The following is a 17140-nucleotide window of genomic DNA, read 5'->3' as shown; positions in this document are numbered from 1 at the left end:
CCTAATTCACCTTAGGAAAAAAATGCTGTTTTCATCCTCTTTTCCCTTCTTTCTCCCCCTGTTAAGAGCACAGGGAGTGCTTAAAAGCCAGAGACAGAGGTTTCAGGCTCGCTGTAACAATCATGTGAAGGAAGCCCATGGCCTGAGTTATTTAATGCCTGTGTGATAACAGCAATTCTGTTCACAAAATGGATGTACAATTCCCCTTCCAAAGCAAAGAATTTGGGGAGGATTAAGGTTAGTAAAGCACTGTGAAGACTAAAAGTGCCACTGAAATCCTGAGGATTAAAGGTTGCATTTGACTGGTGAAGTGGAAGGGCCTAATAGTTGCATTTATCAGGATGAAAATAGTTCACTTTAAATCCAGTGGCCATGCCTGACTGGCTTCCAGGCTGTGGAAGTCACTGAGGGCACTGGGAAGGAGCTGAGGGAAGCACAAAACTAATGTAATGCCCAGATCTCACTGCATAAATTCACATTGTGAAGGGGATTTAAGTCAGGGACTTTAATTCCTGATTTTTGGAAGAGCTCACTGTAGGACAGGAGAAGGGTTCATTCAGCATAATCCTAAGTACTATAACCACTGTTGAGGTATTATTTGACAGTGATCAATTTTTTATGTAAATTGAACACCTGAAAAATCAAAGTGTAAAAATATCTGTCATAAACTGCTGTGTTGAACTTCAACATTGTAAAGAAAAAAAAGCCCAAACAGCAGGGGTTTCTTGTGATACTTCCAGACCAGAATGACCATGGCATTGCTGTTTTCACTCCCCTTGGATGTAGAGGTGGGGCCCTGTGTGCATCCACATGTTCTGCCCTTGGATTTGGGTCTCATCCACACTGCACACACAGGATTTGTACCTGGACTTCAGTCCAGCCTCAGTGGTGCCCATCTCCTGAACCTCTGCAATGTTTGGCATCTCTCTTTTGAGAATTACCTCTCTGAGGTGATGGTATTTTTCAGGGAGAAAGCTCCAATGTCCTGATTTGGGGACAAACAACAAAAGACAGAAAACATGACCTTTTTTACATCATTCTATTGGTACCTCCTGGGCTTTCCCTCACCTTCTCCTCTCCCCCATGGTTTGCTTGTGTGTGGCTTTAGCAGAAACAGGAATCTTACCCAAGTCTTGCAAGCCATTGTTTCTTTATGTTAAATACAAGGTTCTTTTATTGACTCCAGCTGCTGCACCTCCCTGTGCTCACTGTGTTTGCTTTATTAAAATTGAACAGCGTGCAAGTAGGACATTGTAAATCACAAGTGACTGGGCCAGAGGAAGAGGGAGGGAGAGGGAGGGACTCTGATTGTATGACAACAAAGAGAGCATATGAACAGGCTGGGCCTCCTGGCTAATAGCAGCCAAAACTCATGAGTAAAATTTGCAATTGCTCCCAGGAGGACAGGCAAGTGCCAGACAGTTAGCAGGGAGAGATGGGAGTGAGTACTGGAATACCTGATGTGTTCTCTCCAGAACAGAGCTTTTCAGAGGTCTGGGCATGCAGGAGCTGCCAGCCTCTCCCTTAATCCTGAGATTTATCTTATGTCAGTGCCTGGCTGTGGAGGAAGCCTTGTTAGACCATCCCAGTCTTGGAGAGGGCTTTTAAACCAGGTACCACCAGATCCCTCACGGAGAGGGAGGTGGAAGCTGCTGGTCCATGATTAAGCATTACACATTTTTCAGCTTTGCTTCTTCATGACTGGTGGGGGGAATTGCATTTTTTGCTTGAACCTCATGGGCATCCACAGGGGACAGTCAGAGTAGGTGAACTAAGGGCAGAAACACAACAGGTTCCTTCCTTGTGCCAGGAGAGTTCCTCTGCTCACAGCACTCCTGAAGGTGCAAAACCATCCTGGACAGCACAGCAGCCACGTGGAGAGTCCCTGGCTGCCAGGATGAGCCCTCAGCACCACAGTGGCTGCAGCCTTTCCTCTGGCAGTGATTTTTGGTGTCCATGTGATGTGGAACCCTGTGTGCTCTCTCCTGCAGTGCTCCTCGACGTGCGGCAAGGGGCTGCAGTCGCGCGTGGTGCAGTGCATGCACAAAGTGACCGGGCGCCACGGCAGCGAGTGCCCGGCCCTGGCCAAGCCTGCAGCCTACAGGCAGTGCCACCAGGAGGTCTGCAACGACAAGATCAACGTCAACACCATCACCTCACCCAGGCTTGGTGAGTCAGGGGCCTGGGGGAAGGTGCCAGCTGCCCAGAGGGTGCTGCAGGGATTGTCCAGGGCCAGGAACTGGGAGAGGCTGAGGCAGACTCCAGAGTAAAGGTCTGGTGTGGGTGGGTCCTGTCTGAGCCCTGCCTGAGGCTGTGCCCAGCTGGAGGGCTTGGCAGAGGAGGGGGCTGAGAGAGCAGCAGGAACACACAGATGATGGATGGATGATGGATGGATGGATGGATGGATGGATGGATGGATGGATGGATGGATGATGGATGGATGATGGATGGATGGATGATGGATGGATGGATGGATGATGGATGGATGATGGATGGATGATGGATGGATGGATGGATGGATGATGGATGATGGATGGATGGATGATGGATGGATGGATGATGGATGGATGGATGGATGATGGATGGATGGATGGATGATGGATGGATGATGGATTGATGGATGGATGGATGGATGGATGATGGATGGATGATGGATTGATGGATGGATGGATGGATGGATGGATGGATGGATGATGGATGGATGATGGATGGATGGATGGATGGATGGATGATGGATGGATGATGGATTGATGGATGGATGGATGATGGATGGATGGATGGATGATGGATGGATGATGGATGGATGGATGGATGGATGGATGGATGGATGGATGGATGGATGGATGATGGGTGGATGATGAATGGATGGATGGATGGATGGATGGATGGATGATGGATGGATGATGGATGGATGGATGGATGGATGGATGATGGATGGATGATGGATGGATGGATGGATGGATGGATGGATGATGGATGGATGATGGATGGATGGATGGATGATGGATGGATGGATGGATGGATAGGTGGATGGATGATGGATGGATGATGGATGATGGATGGATGGATGGATGATGGATGATGGATGGATGGATGGATGATGGATGGATGATGGATGGATGGATGATGGATGGATGATGGATGGATGGATGGATGGATGGATGGATGGATGGATGGATGATGGATGGATGGATGGATGATGGATGGATGGATGGATGGTGGATGGATGGATGGATCACAGAGGTGGGGGACCTGGCAGGTGCATCTTGCTCCATCACAAACCCTTCCACAAGCTGCCTGTGCTGCAGTGAGTGTGAAGTACGATCATTAATTCATCGTGCTCCAAGAAAATGCATGACCCTGACAGGTGGTTTGATGGATTGATTTGCCCAGGGGGGCAAGAGAGCATCCAGCCTCTTGTGTAAACCCTGTGATTTTCTGTCACTGTCTTCCTCCTCACCCTCCCTGCATTCCTTGTGTCCCTGGCTGAGATGAGAATATGGTGATAACCATTTGTTTCCTGAAACACCTTAACACTGTAGTTAAGACATGCCACTAGTCAAGAATGCCTCTGTTAATACAAATTCATGATTTTCCACATTGTATTTCCTTGATTTATAAGGGAATAAAAATATAAATGTACTAAGAATATATTTTTCTAAACTTCAGCCCTGTGTGTTCCACCACAGCTCCAAGAACTAAGTTGGTTCCTTTGCATTTCACACATCATCATCACCAGTAAGATGAAGCTAAATGAAGACACCAGCTACACTGACACAGCCTCATGGGTACAAGATACAGGAGGCTGGGTTGTAAACAAGAGGTTACCAGAAAGAGCAGCCTCCTGTCACAGCTGAGCTGATCTAACAGGCTAAGAAACCTCTAACACACATGAAAACACAGAGCTGCTAAATAATAGAGAATAGTGCTGTCCAGTATTAAATAATGCTTCAACTGGGACTGGACTTTAAGCTTCTGAACTGGAATTTGTTCCCCAAAGTTTACCAAACATTTTAAAACAAAATGGGGACTTACATTGTTGCAAATGCACTCGTGCTGAGGGGTTTCTAACCTCTTTTGGTATGAGAGTACTTCCCAGATATTTTAGCACTAAGAGCATAGCAAAAGAAAAACATTTCATTTGAGAAGTAAGCCCTTGATACATTGATGAGACAAGAAATCCATCCTAATTCATGTTTTAGGACAAAGCAATAAAATGCTCGTGTGTTTAGAAGACTGAGGAGGCTCAAGTCCCTGCTGGAAGTAATCTGCAAGCAATTTGGGATGCTTTTGTTTCTAAACCAGGCTTGGAATCACCAGGGCCAGAAACAATGATATTTGATATTAGTAGAAAGACATATCATTGAGTGTTTTGCTCTTTTTGCTTATAAACAATTCTAATTGGATTATCCTTAAACGGAATTTTCCGTTTTCTGCAATGGGAGCATCAGCAAAAAACAAAGGAAAGAAAAAGAGAACAATTCCAGTAGTCTACAGACCCCATGCTGCCTTGTCCCTGCTTCAGAATGGTTTTTTATCTTGGGTAACATTTCCAAAAATATCTAAGTGTAGAATTCACCTCACCTGACTTTTATGTCTGTGTCCAGTGTCTCTTATTGACGACAGATTCAGAGGGGTTTATTCTGTCGCTTCTTTCCTGTCATCCTTCACAACCTCTGAGGGACATTGCACTTCTGAAATACTAGTCCTGGTGTTGTTTGTGTCTTAGTTTCCATTATGTGAACTCTCCCATCTGATCAGGTCTGTCTCAGGTGTTCTTGCCAGGTGTGTGATTTATTCATCTCCATCCCATTGGCTGCAGTCTGGAGTTCATGGCCTTCAGTCTGGGCTGTCTTTGGATGTTTTGTTCATCCAGGCCTGTTTGCCTCAGAGACAGAATAGGTGCAGCATGAGGAGGTTTGCACTCTCCATTCATGTCCAGGAGAGGAAGGAAGCATTTCCAAGAGCCTGATGCCTTGGTAGAGAGAGCATCCCTGCTCTCCAGTGCCGGCAGCAAGCGTGGCCCTCACTCCCCTCAGCTGCAGGGCTTTTGCTCACACCTGCAGTGCTGTTCCCTGGCTAATCTGGCAGTTTCTCCTTTCTTGTCTCCTCCCAAGCTGCCCTCACCTACAAGTGCACGGGGGACCAGTGGACAGTGTACTGCAGGGTGATCCGTGAGAAGAACCTGTGCCAGGACATGCGGTGGTACCAGCGCTGCTGCCAGACCTGCAGAGACTTTTATGCAAACAAGATGCAGCAGAAGAGTTAATGAAGCTGTGCCACTCCTTAGAGTCTTCCAGCTGTTTGTATGTAAATCACAGACTAGTAGGTCTGAGTACTGGAACTTCATGAGTTGCTACAGCGTGGTGGATCCCAAAGCACACCTAATGAGACTTGAAACTAATCCTACAGACTGGATACCAAAGTCATCTGCTCATCCACCTTAAAAAAACACACAGAAAGGGTCATCTCAAGGAGCCAATCATTTCTGAATATTTTGACATCCTCACATTTTTCATTAATGCCTTTTTAATATATTAGATCACCAGCCACTGGATGGCTTGCTACCATTAAGGAAAAGGACAAGAGTTGCAAAGTGATTACATTGGATAAGGTTATGGGGACCTCCATGGAGGAAGGCCTCTGGCAAAATAATTCAGCAAAGGTAGAGACATGACTTAATCTTTTAATCTTGGCTTTTATCTGTTGTTTTCAATTCCCAGCAGTTATTCCACTGCAGAGTGGGCTTGGAGGGACATGCATAAATGAAAGGCTTAGTTTAAGGAGAGGATTTTCTGTAAAAGCTTGTGAAAACTGATAGCAGAGGATGGACATCTCTGAATTTCCTACAGAAAACTCAGTATAATTATATCCAACATTCCAAGTCATATTTTTAGAGCCACTAATAAGGAGTGCTTTTCCTTCTAATTTTAAAAAACAATCCTCTGTCTTTTCCCCAGAATAATAGAGTTTCTTTTATGAAACCTAATTTTTCTCTGAGCTTAATGAAATGGAAGCTTATTAACAGCTGTAGATAGTTACTTTTAAACAATCTAAACCATTTACATGAGATGGGAGAAGCCAGAAATCATTTCATCCAGTAGAGCTCAGTGAGGGATTGCTTGGCCTAAGCTCTCTCCAATTTTTAGAAGTCAATCAGATAATGAGACTGTTGGTTCTTAGAAGAGGACTGTGAAACCAGATAGGGTTGGAACAGAAACCGAATTTGGAACAATCTTTATGAAAAGGATGTAGTGGGGAGCAGAACAGGTGTTTCCTATCTCTGGGCTCTTTTACACAGCTGAGGTTATGTAGCTTTTGGAATAACCAGAACTAGACAGGGATGCAAGATATTTTAAGTGTAACCTGGAGCTTGTGGGAAGCCAGAGGGCTCAGACTTCCATTGCTTTCCAGGATTGGGAATTTCCTCTCTTGTCTTTGAATGCTCCCTGTGTCACTTCTGTGGTGCTGTCAGGTTTGGTGCTGTCAGAGCACTTCCAGGTGCTGCACACACAATACTCTGCCATGTCTCTGCACTTTAAACCAGACTCCTCTCTGTGATGTGAGACTTGAAACAGGAGCTCTGCCCAGGGCAGGGCTTGTCCCCTCCTTTGTCACACACATCAGTGACTCCCTATCACATCTTGCACCATTTCCCTGCCAGGGCCCAAGGCCATGGTTGAGTTTCAGCCCCCTCCTCGAGACAGGAACAGAGCCCTTTGGATAATTGCAGCTTTGTACTCGCCCTAGAGCTGTGTGACTCTGGGACTCCTTGGAGCTGAGCACAGAACCAAGCCCAGCCACTCCCCCAGCCCTGGGCCAGGCTGGCTTGCAGCTCACACCTGGCCCCAGGTTGTCTTTGTTGCTGTTGTCTCTTTTTGTCAATGCAAGGAAGGATAAAGATTCTTAGTACCTAACATGTCTTCAAAGCAATTTTTGCTTAGTACAATTCTTTCCATATCCAGGACCTCACTGGAATAACCTATTAGCATTTTATTAAGGGCTAAATTTTTCAAGCACAGGGAGATAATGTTCATCAACAAACCCTGTGTGGGCTTCACATTTACATCTGTGCTTGTTAGTGCAAACGAGTGCATGTGCACAGGGCTGGCCTGATGCACAAGGGCACATTTGCACACCTTTTTTCCTCAATTGCCTGTCTCAAACAGATCTGCTTTCCAATGCCTCAGATGATTTTCTCTATCAGGGAAATGATTCCAGCTTGGTTTTTGTTGTACTGGATTTTTTTTTTTGGCAATTTATAATCAGGATTAAACCTCCTTTTTTTGTTATTCCCACCCTGTTGTCCAGCCCAGAGGTTGTGTAAGTTCTTAGCAATCAAAGGAAAATTGCTGGCAAGGGTGACAGGAAGATTTAGACAATACCAGATGATACTCAATTTGGCAAAATAACAGGTAGCAGAACTGCTAATGAGAAAGTTCCAAAAGATCAAACAGACTTGGTTTATGTTCCTAATTCACAGTGGTGTTTCCCCCTTAGCCTGCAGTGACACTGGGACTGTCCTTGCTGCCTCCCTGTCCCCACAGCCACCCCTGAGTCCCCTGACCTCTCACTCGGTTTGGAATTTGCTGTTTTTCTTCTCATGGGCAACATTTTCTCTGCTACTTTGACAGAACTGTGTGAATTATCATTGCTGGGAATCAAAGGTGCTTCTCCACAGCAGGGAACATTTTCCTTCTGGTGCTGATCTATGACCCTCTCTAGACAAAAGGTAGGACATAGGAGAGGAAGGATTTTAGATTTTGTGTTTTTCAGTAATAATTCACTACTGGCTACTGTCCAGAACAGGGTGCTAGGCTGGTTAGACCTGTGGCCTGACCCAGTCTGCTGGGTTCTGGACCCAAAGGACACTTGGGTCCAAGTTCTGGGTCCTGCCTAAGGAAACAGGAGCTTACAAGGGTCTTTTTTCAACCTTATGAGCACTGAGAAAAAACCACCTCACTCACTCTCACAGCTCACAGATTAGCATGCATCAACCTTTTATGTTTTATAATCAAACCCCCCAACATTGATTAAGAACTGATGGCACAACACAGCTCCATTTTCTTCAATTCTCTTACTTCACATGGTGACAATCATCCCATCACATAACAGCCAGAAAAATAATAACAAAAAAAAAATCTGTTCAATATTCCTGCACTTCTGTTTTTTATCACTTTATAGGAGCTTTACAATGAAGTCACAGCTATGCTCTGCCCTCAGTTCCACATTCTGGTGAAAAGAAAAGCTGTTTGTTTCAGTGTATCTATGACAATACTTTTCTTAGTTGTTCATAAGAGATTGATGCTCTTTTGATTACAGTGGTGGTATTTCCATATTGTAAACAATACTCTGTACTGTTACTAAAGTACTGTACATTTCTAGTTGCACAATTGTGTTATTGAGTGTAGATTCTCACTATCTCATGTATGGTGCTATTTTTTGTTGGTGGAAAAGAATCTTAGCAGTCGATTATTGCTTGATATTTTATTATAATACAGGGATATATTCTCCATGGCAATAATATCATTTAAGTTTTCTCATTACAGAGTGAAATGTATATATTTTTCCATTAGCTAATTTGCATATGTACTGTATCCATGGTAATTTTCTTCTTGGTGCTGGTTATAAATAGAAAAAGATAAAAAACAGTCCAAGTGAATGGAACCAGTTGTAAATGAAAGCCAAAAAAAAAAAAAAAGAGGATCATTCCATTTTGAACAAATTGAATATGTTGAATAATAAATTTATTTTTTCCATAACAACTTTAATAAGGTTTCTGAACTTGAAACAATAATTCAAAGCAAACCCAACAGCATGTAAATGAAGAGAAAGGAGTGAAGCTGTAAGTGGTACATTGTGCATCTGTGTAATACTGGACTGAGACTGGGATTTGGTTAAATCCAAGCCAACTGTTTAATTGCTGTGGTTGGTGTAAAAGGGCATTTGGCAGTAAAATTCTGGCACCTCAGAGTTCTCAGTGTGCTAACAAAACAAGAAATGATGGGTCTTGTCCTGGTCAGGCTGCAAAACAAAGCACAGGGATGTTAAGACCTGAACATGCCTTGCCAGGTGTGTGGTCAGTGACACAACAGGAGGAAATTCCTGTGTGGGAGGGGAATGCCAGGCTCTGTTTGGGATATCTGTGTGTGCCTGGGCAGGCTCTGGGGAGGGGGGAGCTTCTGCTTGGGGAGAGGGATGTTCTGAGAGTGCCTTTGGGGAAGGTTGTTCTTGCTGTGCCTGTGGAGCTCCACAGGCACCCCCTGACAATGAACAGTGCTGAGCATGTGGAAGTTTATATTGGAGCAAAACCATCCCATCCACTGGGAAGGTATCTGCATAACCTAGCTGCACTCTCCCCTGGTGTGAAATAAATGGAATTACTTCAGTGCCATGTGTTTTGGATGTCTTTGTTGTAGGCACTAGCCAGTCTTTGTACTCTTTAGCTCCCCCCAGCATGGTGAAGGTTGGTTTTGCAGTCAGTACACCTGTAGGATCCTCTCCCTGCCATCCTCTGTATCCCACTCCAGCCCAATTCTTGTTAAAAGGGCACTTGGAGGTGGGAGCAGCATCTTTCCAAAGCAGCTCTAAAAACCCAGGAACTTGGTGGAGTGATGGACTTGGCACTGCTGGGTTGGACTTGATGATCATAAAGGTCTTTTCCAACCCAAACCATTCTATGATTTTATAACAAACCAAAGCCCTTCTCCCACTGTAATTTCCACAAATGGAGTTTATACTTTAATAACAGAGCTAATTTAGTGATCTCACACCAGATTCATGGCACAACACTGATGGGCTTCCCAGTTTTCTGAGACACCAACCCAGCTGCCACCACTGACAGCAGCAGCACTGCAGAAACTCCATCCAAGTGGTGCAGTACATTAACACATCATCGTGTTTGTGCCTTGCCTGCAGTCAACATCTGATTGCAATTGTTGACCTGTTTGAACAATAAAACCTAGCTCTAAGCCTGGGGAAGCCAAAGGGCTTTGCATTAAGCTGGGCTATGGCAGTGGGTGGGAGGGGTGTAAGGAATGCTGTCATACATTTGGCTTGAAATGTTCCTGGTATGTGCCAATATCTCTCCTATAAATCCAGTAGGATTATATACTTTCTTTGCCTATTTTGCATGTATCTGTTTGCTGTTTTTCTCTTACTCCTAATCCCCATTTCTGCCCAAGCCACTGCCCTTCCCTGTGAGCTCAGTTGGTTTCTTTTTATTTAAGACACCTCAGCCAAGGTCAGTAAAGGCAGGTGGGGTCAGATGGCTCTGGTGCTCTGGCACAGGAGCAAAGTGAAATCCCTCCTCCTCTCCTTGGAGGTCACTTCTGCCTCCACCAGCTCCCCCTGCTCCCTTTCACTTTCCTGGTGTCCATGGCAGCCTCAGCTGTCTCTTGCAGCAAGCTGGCAGCACCCTGCTTGCTCTGGAAGAAATTTTCTTCCAAAATGTGGAACACTTTATCCCCACATCAGCCCCATGCTCACTGACTACCACTGCTGAGGACTCTGCTCTCTGGTAGAGTGAAAAACCAAATGTTCTTTGTGCCTTCCCCAACACCATGTGGAGCATTTCCCTGGGGAAAGGGATGTTTTCTTCATGCTGGAGAGTGTCAGTGCCAACACCAGTGTGCTGTGAAGTTCCAGGATCTGTGCCAGATGTGCTCCCATTCCATGCACTCACATTTCTGATGGTCTGAGGAAGAATGAGATGAGATGGAGGAAAACACTCATTTTTCACCAGGAGAGCACTGGTAGCTGACCAGTCTGCAGGGCTGGCTCCACCACCCCACAAACCAGCAGCTGCTGAAGATCACTGACAGCTTTCTGTAAGGTCACTGCACACTGCAGCTTCACTGGAGCCTTTCTGGAGCCAGGGAGTGAAAGTACTCAAACTGCTGAGAGGTCAGTGAGAAGGAGGAATCCTCTAACAGAGTCTTTCATCCTGCACCAAGATCAGTGCAGCCTGTCCAGCAAAACCAGACAAGCCATTCTTGGATTGGACTTTATTCATTTTCTTAGAAAAGACATCATTTGAATGTTTTGCAGCTTCCATTTCTTTCCCCAGCTCTGTACCTTTCCCCTTGATTTTGTCTCTGATGACAAAAGGACCCAACCAGACTGCAGCTTTGTTTGGCACCAAACTTCCCTCCTGAGATGATCACACAAGAAGTCTTTTATCACTCTGGGGGCTCTGAGCCAGAGCTGTTTGTGGTGGAAGTGACTGGGACTGTAACCCCAGGCTATGAGTCAAGCTCAGGCTGTCAGCAAGGGCACCTGCAGCAGTTCCCTGCCAGGACACATCAGAACTCCTGAGCCTGCTTCCTCCAGTGCTGCTCTCATTGAGGAAAAGGTATGAAATCCACATCTAGAATGAATTTAAAGATTAGATGTTGTTTAAAATATAAGTCCTGTCCAGAATAATGGTCTGATTCCTTAGGAAATCTCTGTAAATTGAACCTCCCCTGCTCCCCACTGCTCAGTAACAACATTTGGTTTTCTCACAGAGCTGGTGCCACCTGTGCTGTGCTGGCTTTAGCACTGTCAGCTCTGTTCCATACCAGGTTTGTGTTGAGGAAGAAGGGCCCTGCTGGAATGCTGGGATTGTGCTCTCCTCAAGCATCAGCACCCTGGAGCTGCTGTCACTCCTGGCTTCTTCCCCCATCACATCACTGGCCTTGAGGAGGGGACAGTGACACTGTCAGCCACATTTTCCAGAGGGTAAGGAAGATTCCATCTCTTTTATTTCTTCCTAACCATGTTTTGCTGAAGAAACAATTTTAAAGGGAGAAAAGGAAAACCACATTATTGTGTAAGCAAGATGGAAAAGAGCTTTCTGTGGGTTCCCAGGTATTCATGTGCCCTTCTCCCTTCAACAACAACTCTCTGCCTGTGGCTGCCTGAGTGCTGAGCAGGGTGGTTTTGCAGCAGCTGTGTGCACAGTGCCTTCCACCAGCAGCCCTGTTCCCTGGCTGTCCCCATGGCTCAGTTTATTTGTGTGCAAGGCAGCTGAGAGGTTATGGAGGCTTCCATCAGCTGTACAAACTCACAGCACACCAGCTCTGTGTGTGTCCCTTGCTGAGAGTTACAGTGTGGGGCAATCAGCTCTTGGGCAGCTCCTAGTAAAGATCTGGTTTTCCTGGTGTGCCTCTCCAGCTGAGCTGCTGCCTGTGCTTATATCACAAGCTATGGGGGATCTGTAGCCATATGTGTAAGAAAGAAAAAGTTTATTTGCTTGTTTTCAGGCTCCCTGTACAATGGTTCTAAAAGCAGAAGTATCCTTCACTGTGGAAGAAAAAAAAAAAGATAAAATTAGCAAAAACACCCTCATATTTGTCAAAATTTTTGTAGATGTTTTTCAGGGTGTCACTAAGTCTTGCCAGGCACCTCCCTTTCCTCCCCTGCCTTTCCCAAATGCTTCCATTTTTGGCTAAAATATCCCAAGTTTGGGATTTTTGGACCAACAATGTCAGCCAAAACCCAGGCTCTCTTCTCTAATTTTTCCACTTAATTTTTCAACTATCTTCTGGCAAAGCAGAAGCACTGTTTTGATGGAAAGTTTTTCAACCAGCTCTGCTCATTAATTTCTGCCAGCAGTCACAGAACAGTGCATCTTGCAGGAGAGGAGAGTGTCTGAAGGGCCCAGTGTGAGGCAGGAATGAGTAACACTCCTCTCCCAGCTCTGTGCCCCAGCCAGCTCCCTGCTCCTAATGAGAGACATCTTTCTAGAGAGGTTTCCAGCCTAAATCTCTGTTGGCAAGTCAGCTCAGTAATTCAGGTACTTTGCCAGGTTAGAGGAAGATGTGGGTGGGCACTGAAGGATCCTCTCTGAGCAAAGGTCCCTCTGAGGAGCCACATTTTCCATCTCTTATCTGCTTGGACTAATTTTGGGCTCCTCCAGGCAAGCAGCAGTTGGCAGGGAAGGGTGGGGAGGTGAGGCTGGTCCAGCTCCCTTTCAAGGCAAATTTCAGTGTGTTTTAATGGTGGTGTTCAGATCAGCCATGAGCTGTCTCCATGTAACCCTGAGATCTGCAGGGACAAGATCCTAAAGTGGCTGCTGGGCTGAAATGACACCAGCACATCCCTGCTGTGTGTCTGTTACCCATCTGTCCATGAGGAAGGTTTTTTTTACACTGAGCTCAAGGGAATGAGCTCCTCTCATTTTTGGGTTCTTGTGATGACAGGAACCTGGGAGGCAAAGAAAGATGTTCTTACAGAGTAGCCAAATTTTTCAGTGTTTGGCCTCAGCAGCCAAAGGAGCATCTGCCCATTGGCTACAGGACAGTCTCCTCAGGGAAAAACCATCCCTCAGCACTCCTGATATTTGCAGAGGGCTCTAAGACCTTTTAGATGTGCAAAAGTTTATATCCCTTCTCTGAGCATGGCTGATTTTAGAGGGTTAACTTAGGAACAGGAAATACAGTGACTAAAGGAAAGCCATTAATATTAAATTCTACCCTTTGCCAGATTGTCTTGTGTTATCTTTGCTCTTTCATGAAATATTTTCCAGTTTTCCTCGCAGGGCATTCCTTACAGGGGCAGCAGCTAAAGAGCTGTAACTTGGCACATCTCCACCTGCTTTTCTGTAGCAGTGCACATTTGTGCTCTGGGATTTGAAGAATTTCCTTTGCCTCTAGAATTGATATTCAAACAGTCAGCTGTACAGACATCAATCTGTCCAGTAGACATGCCACGTGACCTAAGGAATAATACAGGTGGTCAGCACCATGCTGGTGACTCCTGAATTTCTGGAGCAAGCAGAATCATTTTCCTATGTCAAGAAGATGGGAGGTCCTGTATACACCCTTGAGTAATCTGCTGTGCTTGACTGATCACAAAACACCCACCAAGATTTTCCTAACAAAGTCCTTCCTTTCTGCCAAGGAAAGCAAAGATTTTCAGGAAATGGGAGATGTGACCTTGCCACCTCCCAAACAGCTTGGGGGTCTCAAGATGCTCATCTCAGCAGAGGGATGCTCATGCCAGAGCAAATGTAGAGCCCTGTGTGGTCAGTGCACAGCTCTTCCAGCATCCCTTCCTTCATCAGCTTTGGTGTGGTGAAAACAGAAATGGGCAAACTTAGTCTTCTCCTGCCTGTTTGCTGTGTTGCTCTGAGTTCCACTGTGTCCAGGTGTGGGATGAAGGATGTTAAGACTGGGAGAGATGAGTGTTGATAGGTGCATAACCCAGCTCAAGCCACTTCTCCCACTTGTGATTTTGTCACAGCCAAAAGCTGCTGGGCACCCTGTGGGCACCTAAAGCCTAAAGGGAATTGTTAAGAAAGAAATGGCTCCAAGAGAGGCCCATAACTTTAAGCAAGTTTTTCTCTAGGACAGTCACCATTTCTGTTAAAAATAAGTCTTTCATTTCCCATTGATGCTTCTCAGGCTGCAAGGAGAGCCATTCTCCTGCTCCTGGAGGCTCTAGCTGCAGACACAGCCTTGGAAGGGAAGCTTGCTCTCATGGCTACGGCAGAGGAATGGGAAGCACGAGATCTGGCATCAAGTCCTGCTCCCATTGAAGCCAGTGGGATGTTTGCCATTGGCTTCAGGGGAAGCCAAGATTTCAGTCTGCAGCCAGATTTGCTGGTGTGCTGTTCTATCCTGAGAGCAGGAGCAGAGAGGCTTCTTGGTTTCCTGATAAAGCTCTTGCTGCCTCAGCTCCTCTGCTGCCTTCTCACCTCACACTGGCCCCTCCTTGCTCTCAAATCTTAGACCTCTTGCAAATCCTTGATGAAGACCCTGGTGCATGGTTTGTGCCTGTGGTATCCCATGACTGGAGCTCTTGGACATCCCCACCAGCAAAACCATCCCCTCCACTGGGGATTGTGGACAGTGCTGGAGAGGGGCATAAGGCAGTTAAAGCAACAGGACAGGCTGGAGTCTTGACTTAGGTGAGGTAACACATATGGGATTGGCTGCAGGTAAATAACTGTGCCTTCTTCTCCAGGCAGCAACTTGGATCCGCTCTAGAATTAACTCTGAGTGGTTCAAGAGAGCCTGGAGAGCTTGTAAAGATGGTCCAAGATGGGTTTCCCTGCTTCACACCTTCACACCAACATGGACTGTTGGGAACCTTGGTAGTCTAAGCAGCCCTTTTTCCTCATCTCCCTCTTTCAGGCTTAGGTGGGATCCAAATTGTGTTAGTGATGAGCTGTGGTGCAGGTACTCATGAGTCTGTTAGTGAACCTTTCCCAAATCACACTCCCAGCCCAAAGGCTGCTGTGCTGCTGTAATCAGTGCATTATATAGAGTTCCACAATGTTTGCACACCCAGCACCCACATCTGGGCAGGGTTGGTGCCCTCCTTTCAAAAACAGCTGAAGGAAGTGATCACAGACTTGGTCAAGATTCTACCAAGCAGCCCCAGTTTGGCCTGTGTGGGTCCAAGCTGTTTTTATTTGAGTGGACACATGGTGGAGTCTCTGTATGCCAAAGAAAAGAAACATTGCAAATAATTCTTGCTCTTCATTTTTATTTCTCCCCAATCAGGACAGCGCTTTATGTTCTCTGTGTGGGATTGGTCTCTGCTGCCCCTTTCAGGGAACATCTGTAAGCACATCACATCTGTAAAAATAGGCAGGAAGGTTTATCTGCTGGACCAAGAAGTTGTCCTGAATTTCCTCACCTCTCCAGATGCCTCATGTTTTACAGCTTCTGCTCTTGGCCAGCCCCAGCTCGTGTGGGACCTGATCTCCTTCCTCTGACACTTCCACAGGGAGCAGCTGCTGGGAGAGACTTTCTGGTGAGTTGAAACCATGGCGATGTATTTTATCTCCACAAACAAGGAGTTGTAAATGTAGGTGTTTAAAGATGAGGTAATGATCACATAGAGATCCATAGCTAAGAGTTTTACTGTGATTTTCTCCAGAAAGTTGAATCAAAGCTACCCAGAAGTTCAGCTCTGGTGCAGGAGCGCACCCCGGTGTTGCCTCTTTTTAGGCACAAAGATTTTTACAGGCAAAAATACTCTTTGTTCTAATAATGGATGGGGAAGAACAGGGGGGAAAGCAAGGAGAAACCCAAACAATGCCATATTCTCTGCTGATTGCTTGACTTAGCTCTGCAGCACAATTTCCCATCTCCCTTCCACATCATTCTGAGATTGTTCCCCAAGAGGATCTTATCAGTAGATAAGTGGCTGCCTCTGAGCCAGCTCTTTTCTTCTGATTCAGTGGCTGGCACGATGTTTGCATGAACTCTAAACTATCAACTTGTTTCTCTCTGATTTTCTTTGCTGATATGATCCCCACCAGCTCTCACATTTCCTAGGGCAAGCACAATCAAGCACAATCAAACAAAACGAATCAGAATAAACAGAATTAGTGTTCATTCTTTCTTAACAACATGCCTGTAGGGGTTTTTGTCTCCCTTAGCAAATTCAATCCAGCTCCTTTCTCTCATGTTAATTCACTGTAGCTGCTTCCACAGGCTCAGGGTTACACATAACAATGAGAGGAGAGGATTGTGCTTTGCTTTGGGCAAGAGCTCAGCATTTGTGTGTTTTGAATTTTAAGGAATGGGGCGAGGTGAGGGTTACTTGATCCACTTCCCACCGATTCTGTGTGGTGTTCCCTCTGCTGCTGGTGATGTCCCACCTGGGAACACAAAAGATGAACCTTTCATCTGCTCATGTGTCCCTTTAATTTTTCTAAAGGTTCCTCTTCCCTTTTTTCTTTGTCTCATATCCAGGCTCTGATTTTAGCACTCCAAGCACAGGGTGCTGGGATGGCTTTCCCAGGATCCTGGCAGATTTAAAGGCCCAGCATCGTGGCCAGTGTTGCTCCCATGCACCCACATCCCACATTGAGGGTGTCTTTGTGGGTGTGAGCCAGCTTCTCAAGGAGGAGACCACGGTGAATCTCCCTTCTGGCACCCAGACCTTGGACCTCCAAAGTCTTCCCTGTGTGGTTGGTGTCTTTGACCATTCCCTGGGACTGTTTCCTGAGGAGAAAGGGCAGCATTTGGCCCTTGGATTTTGGGAGAATTTCCTAACACCAACCTCAAAACAAATGGAAACACTTTCCTCTCCCTTCAGACCAAGACAAAGACTGAGGGTGAGGTTTTAACACTAATGAAGCTTTTGGTGTGTCTTTTTTTAAATTCCTGTCATCTGAGGAGGTCCCTGGCACTATGATAAA

At 45.8% G+C, this 17140-nt stretch overlaps 1 protein-coding gene across 1 annotated transcript in view; it reads left to right on the top strand.

Moving 5' to 3' along the window:
- Window positions 1–9394, top strand: part of ADAMTS17 (ADAM metallopeptidase with thrombospondin type 1 motif 17) — a 159203-nt gene extending 149809 nt beyond the window's left edge. Inside the window, exons 22-23 of the mRNA XM_033071032.1 lie at window positions 1992–2169; window positions 5118–9394. Coding sequence (XP_032926923.1) covers window positions 1992–2169; window positions 5118–5269 — 330 coding nt within the window. The 3' untranslated portion in view covers window positions 5270–9394. The remainder of the gene's footprint in view (window positions 1–1991; window positions 2170–5117) is intronic.
- The last annotated feature ends 7746 nt before the right edge of the window (window positions 9395–17140 follow it).

This window comes from Catharus ustulatus, chromosome 12 (genome assembly GCF_009819885.2).
Source record: "Catharus ustulatus isolate bCatUst1 chromosome 12, bCatUst1.pri.v2, whole genome shotgun sequence".
NCBI classification, from domain to species: domain Eukaryota; kingdom Metazoa; phylum Chordata; class Aves; order Passeriformes; family Turdidae; genus Catharus; species Catharus ustulatus.
The sequence above is the reverse complement of the archived record's forward strand: the minus strand, read 5'-3'. Positions and strand labels throughout refer to the sequence as shown.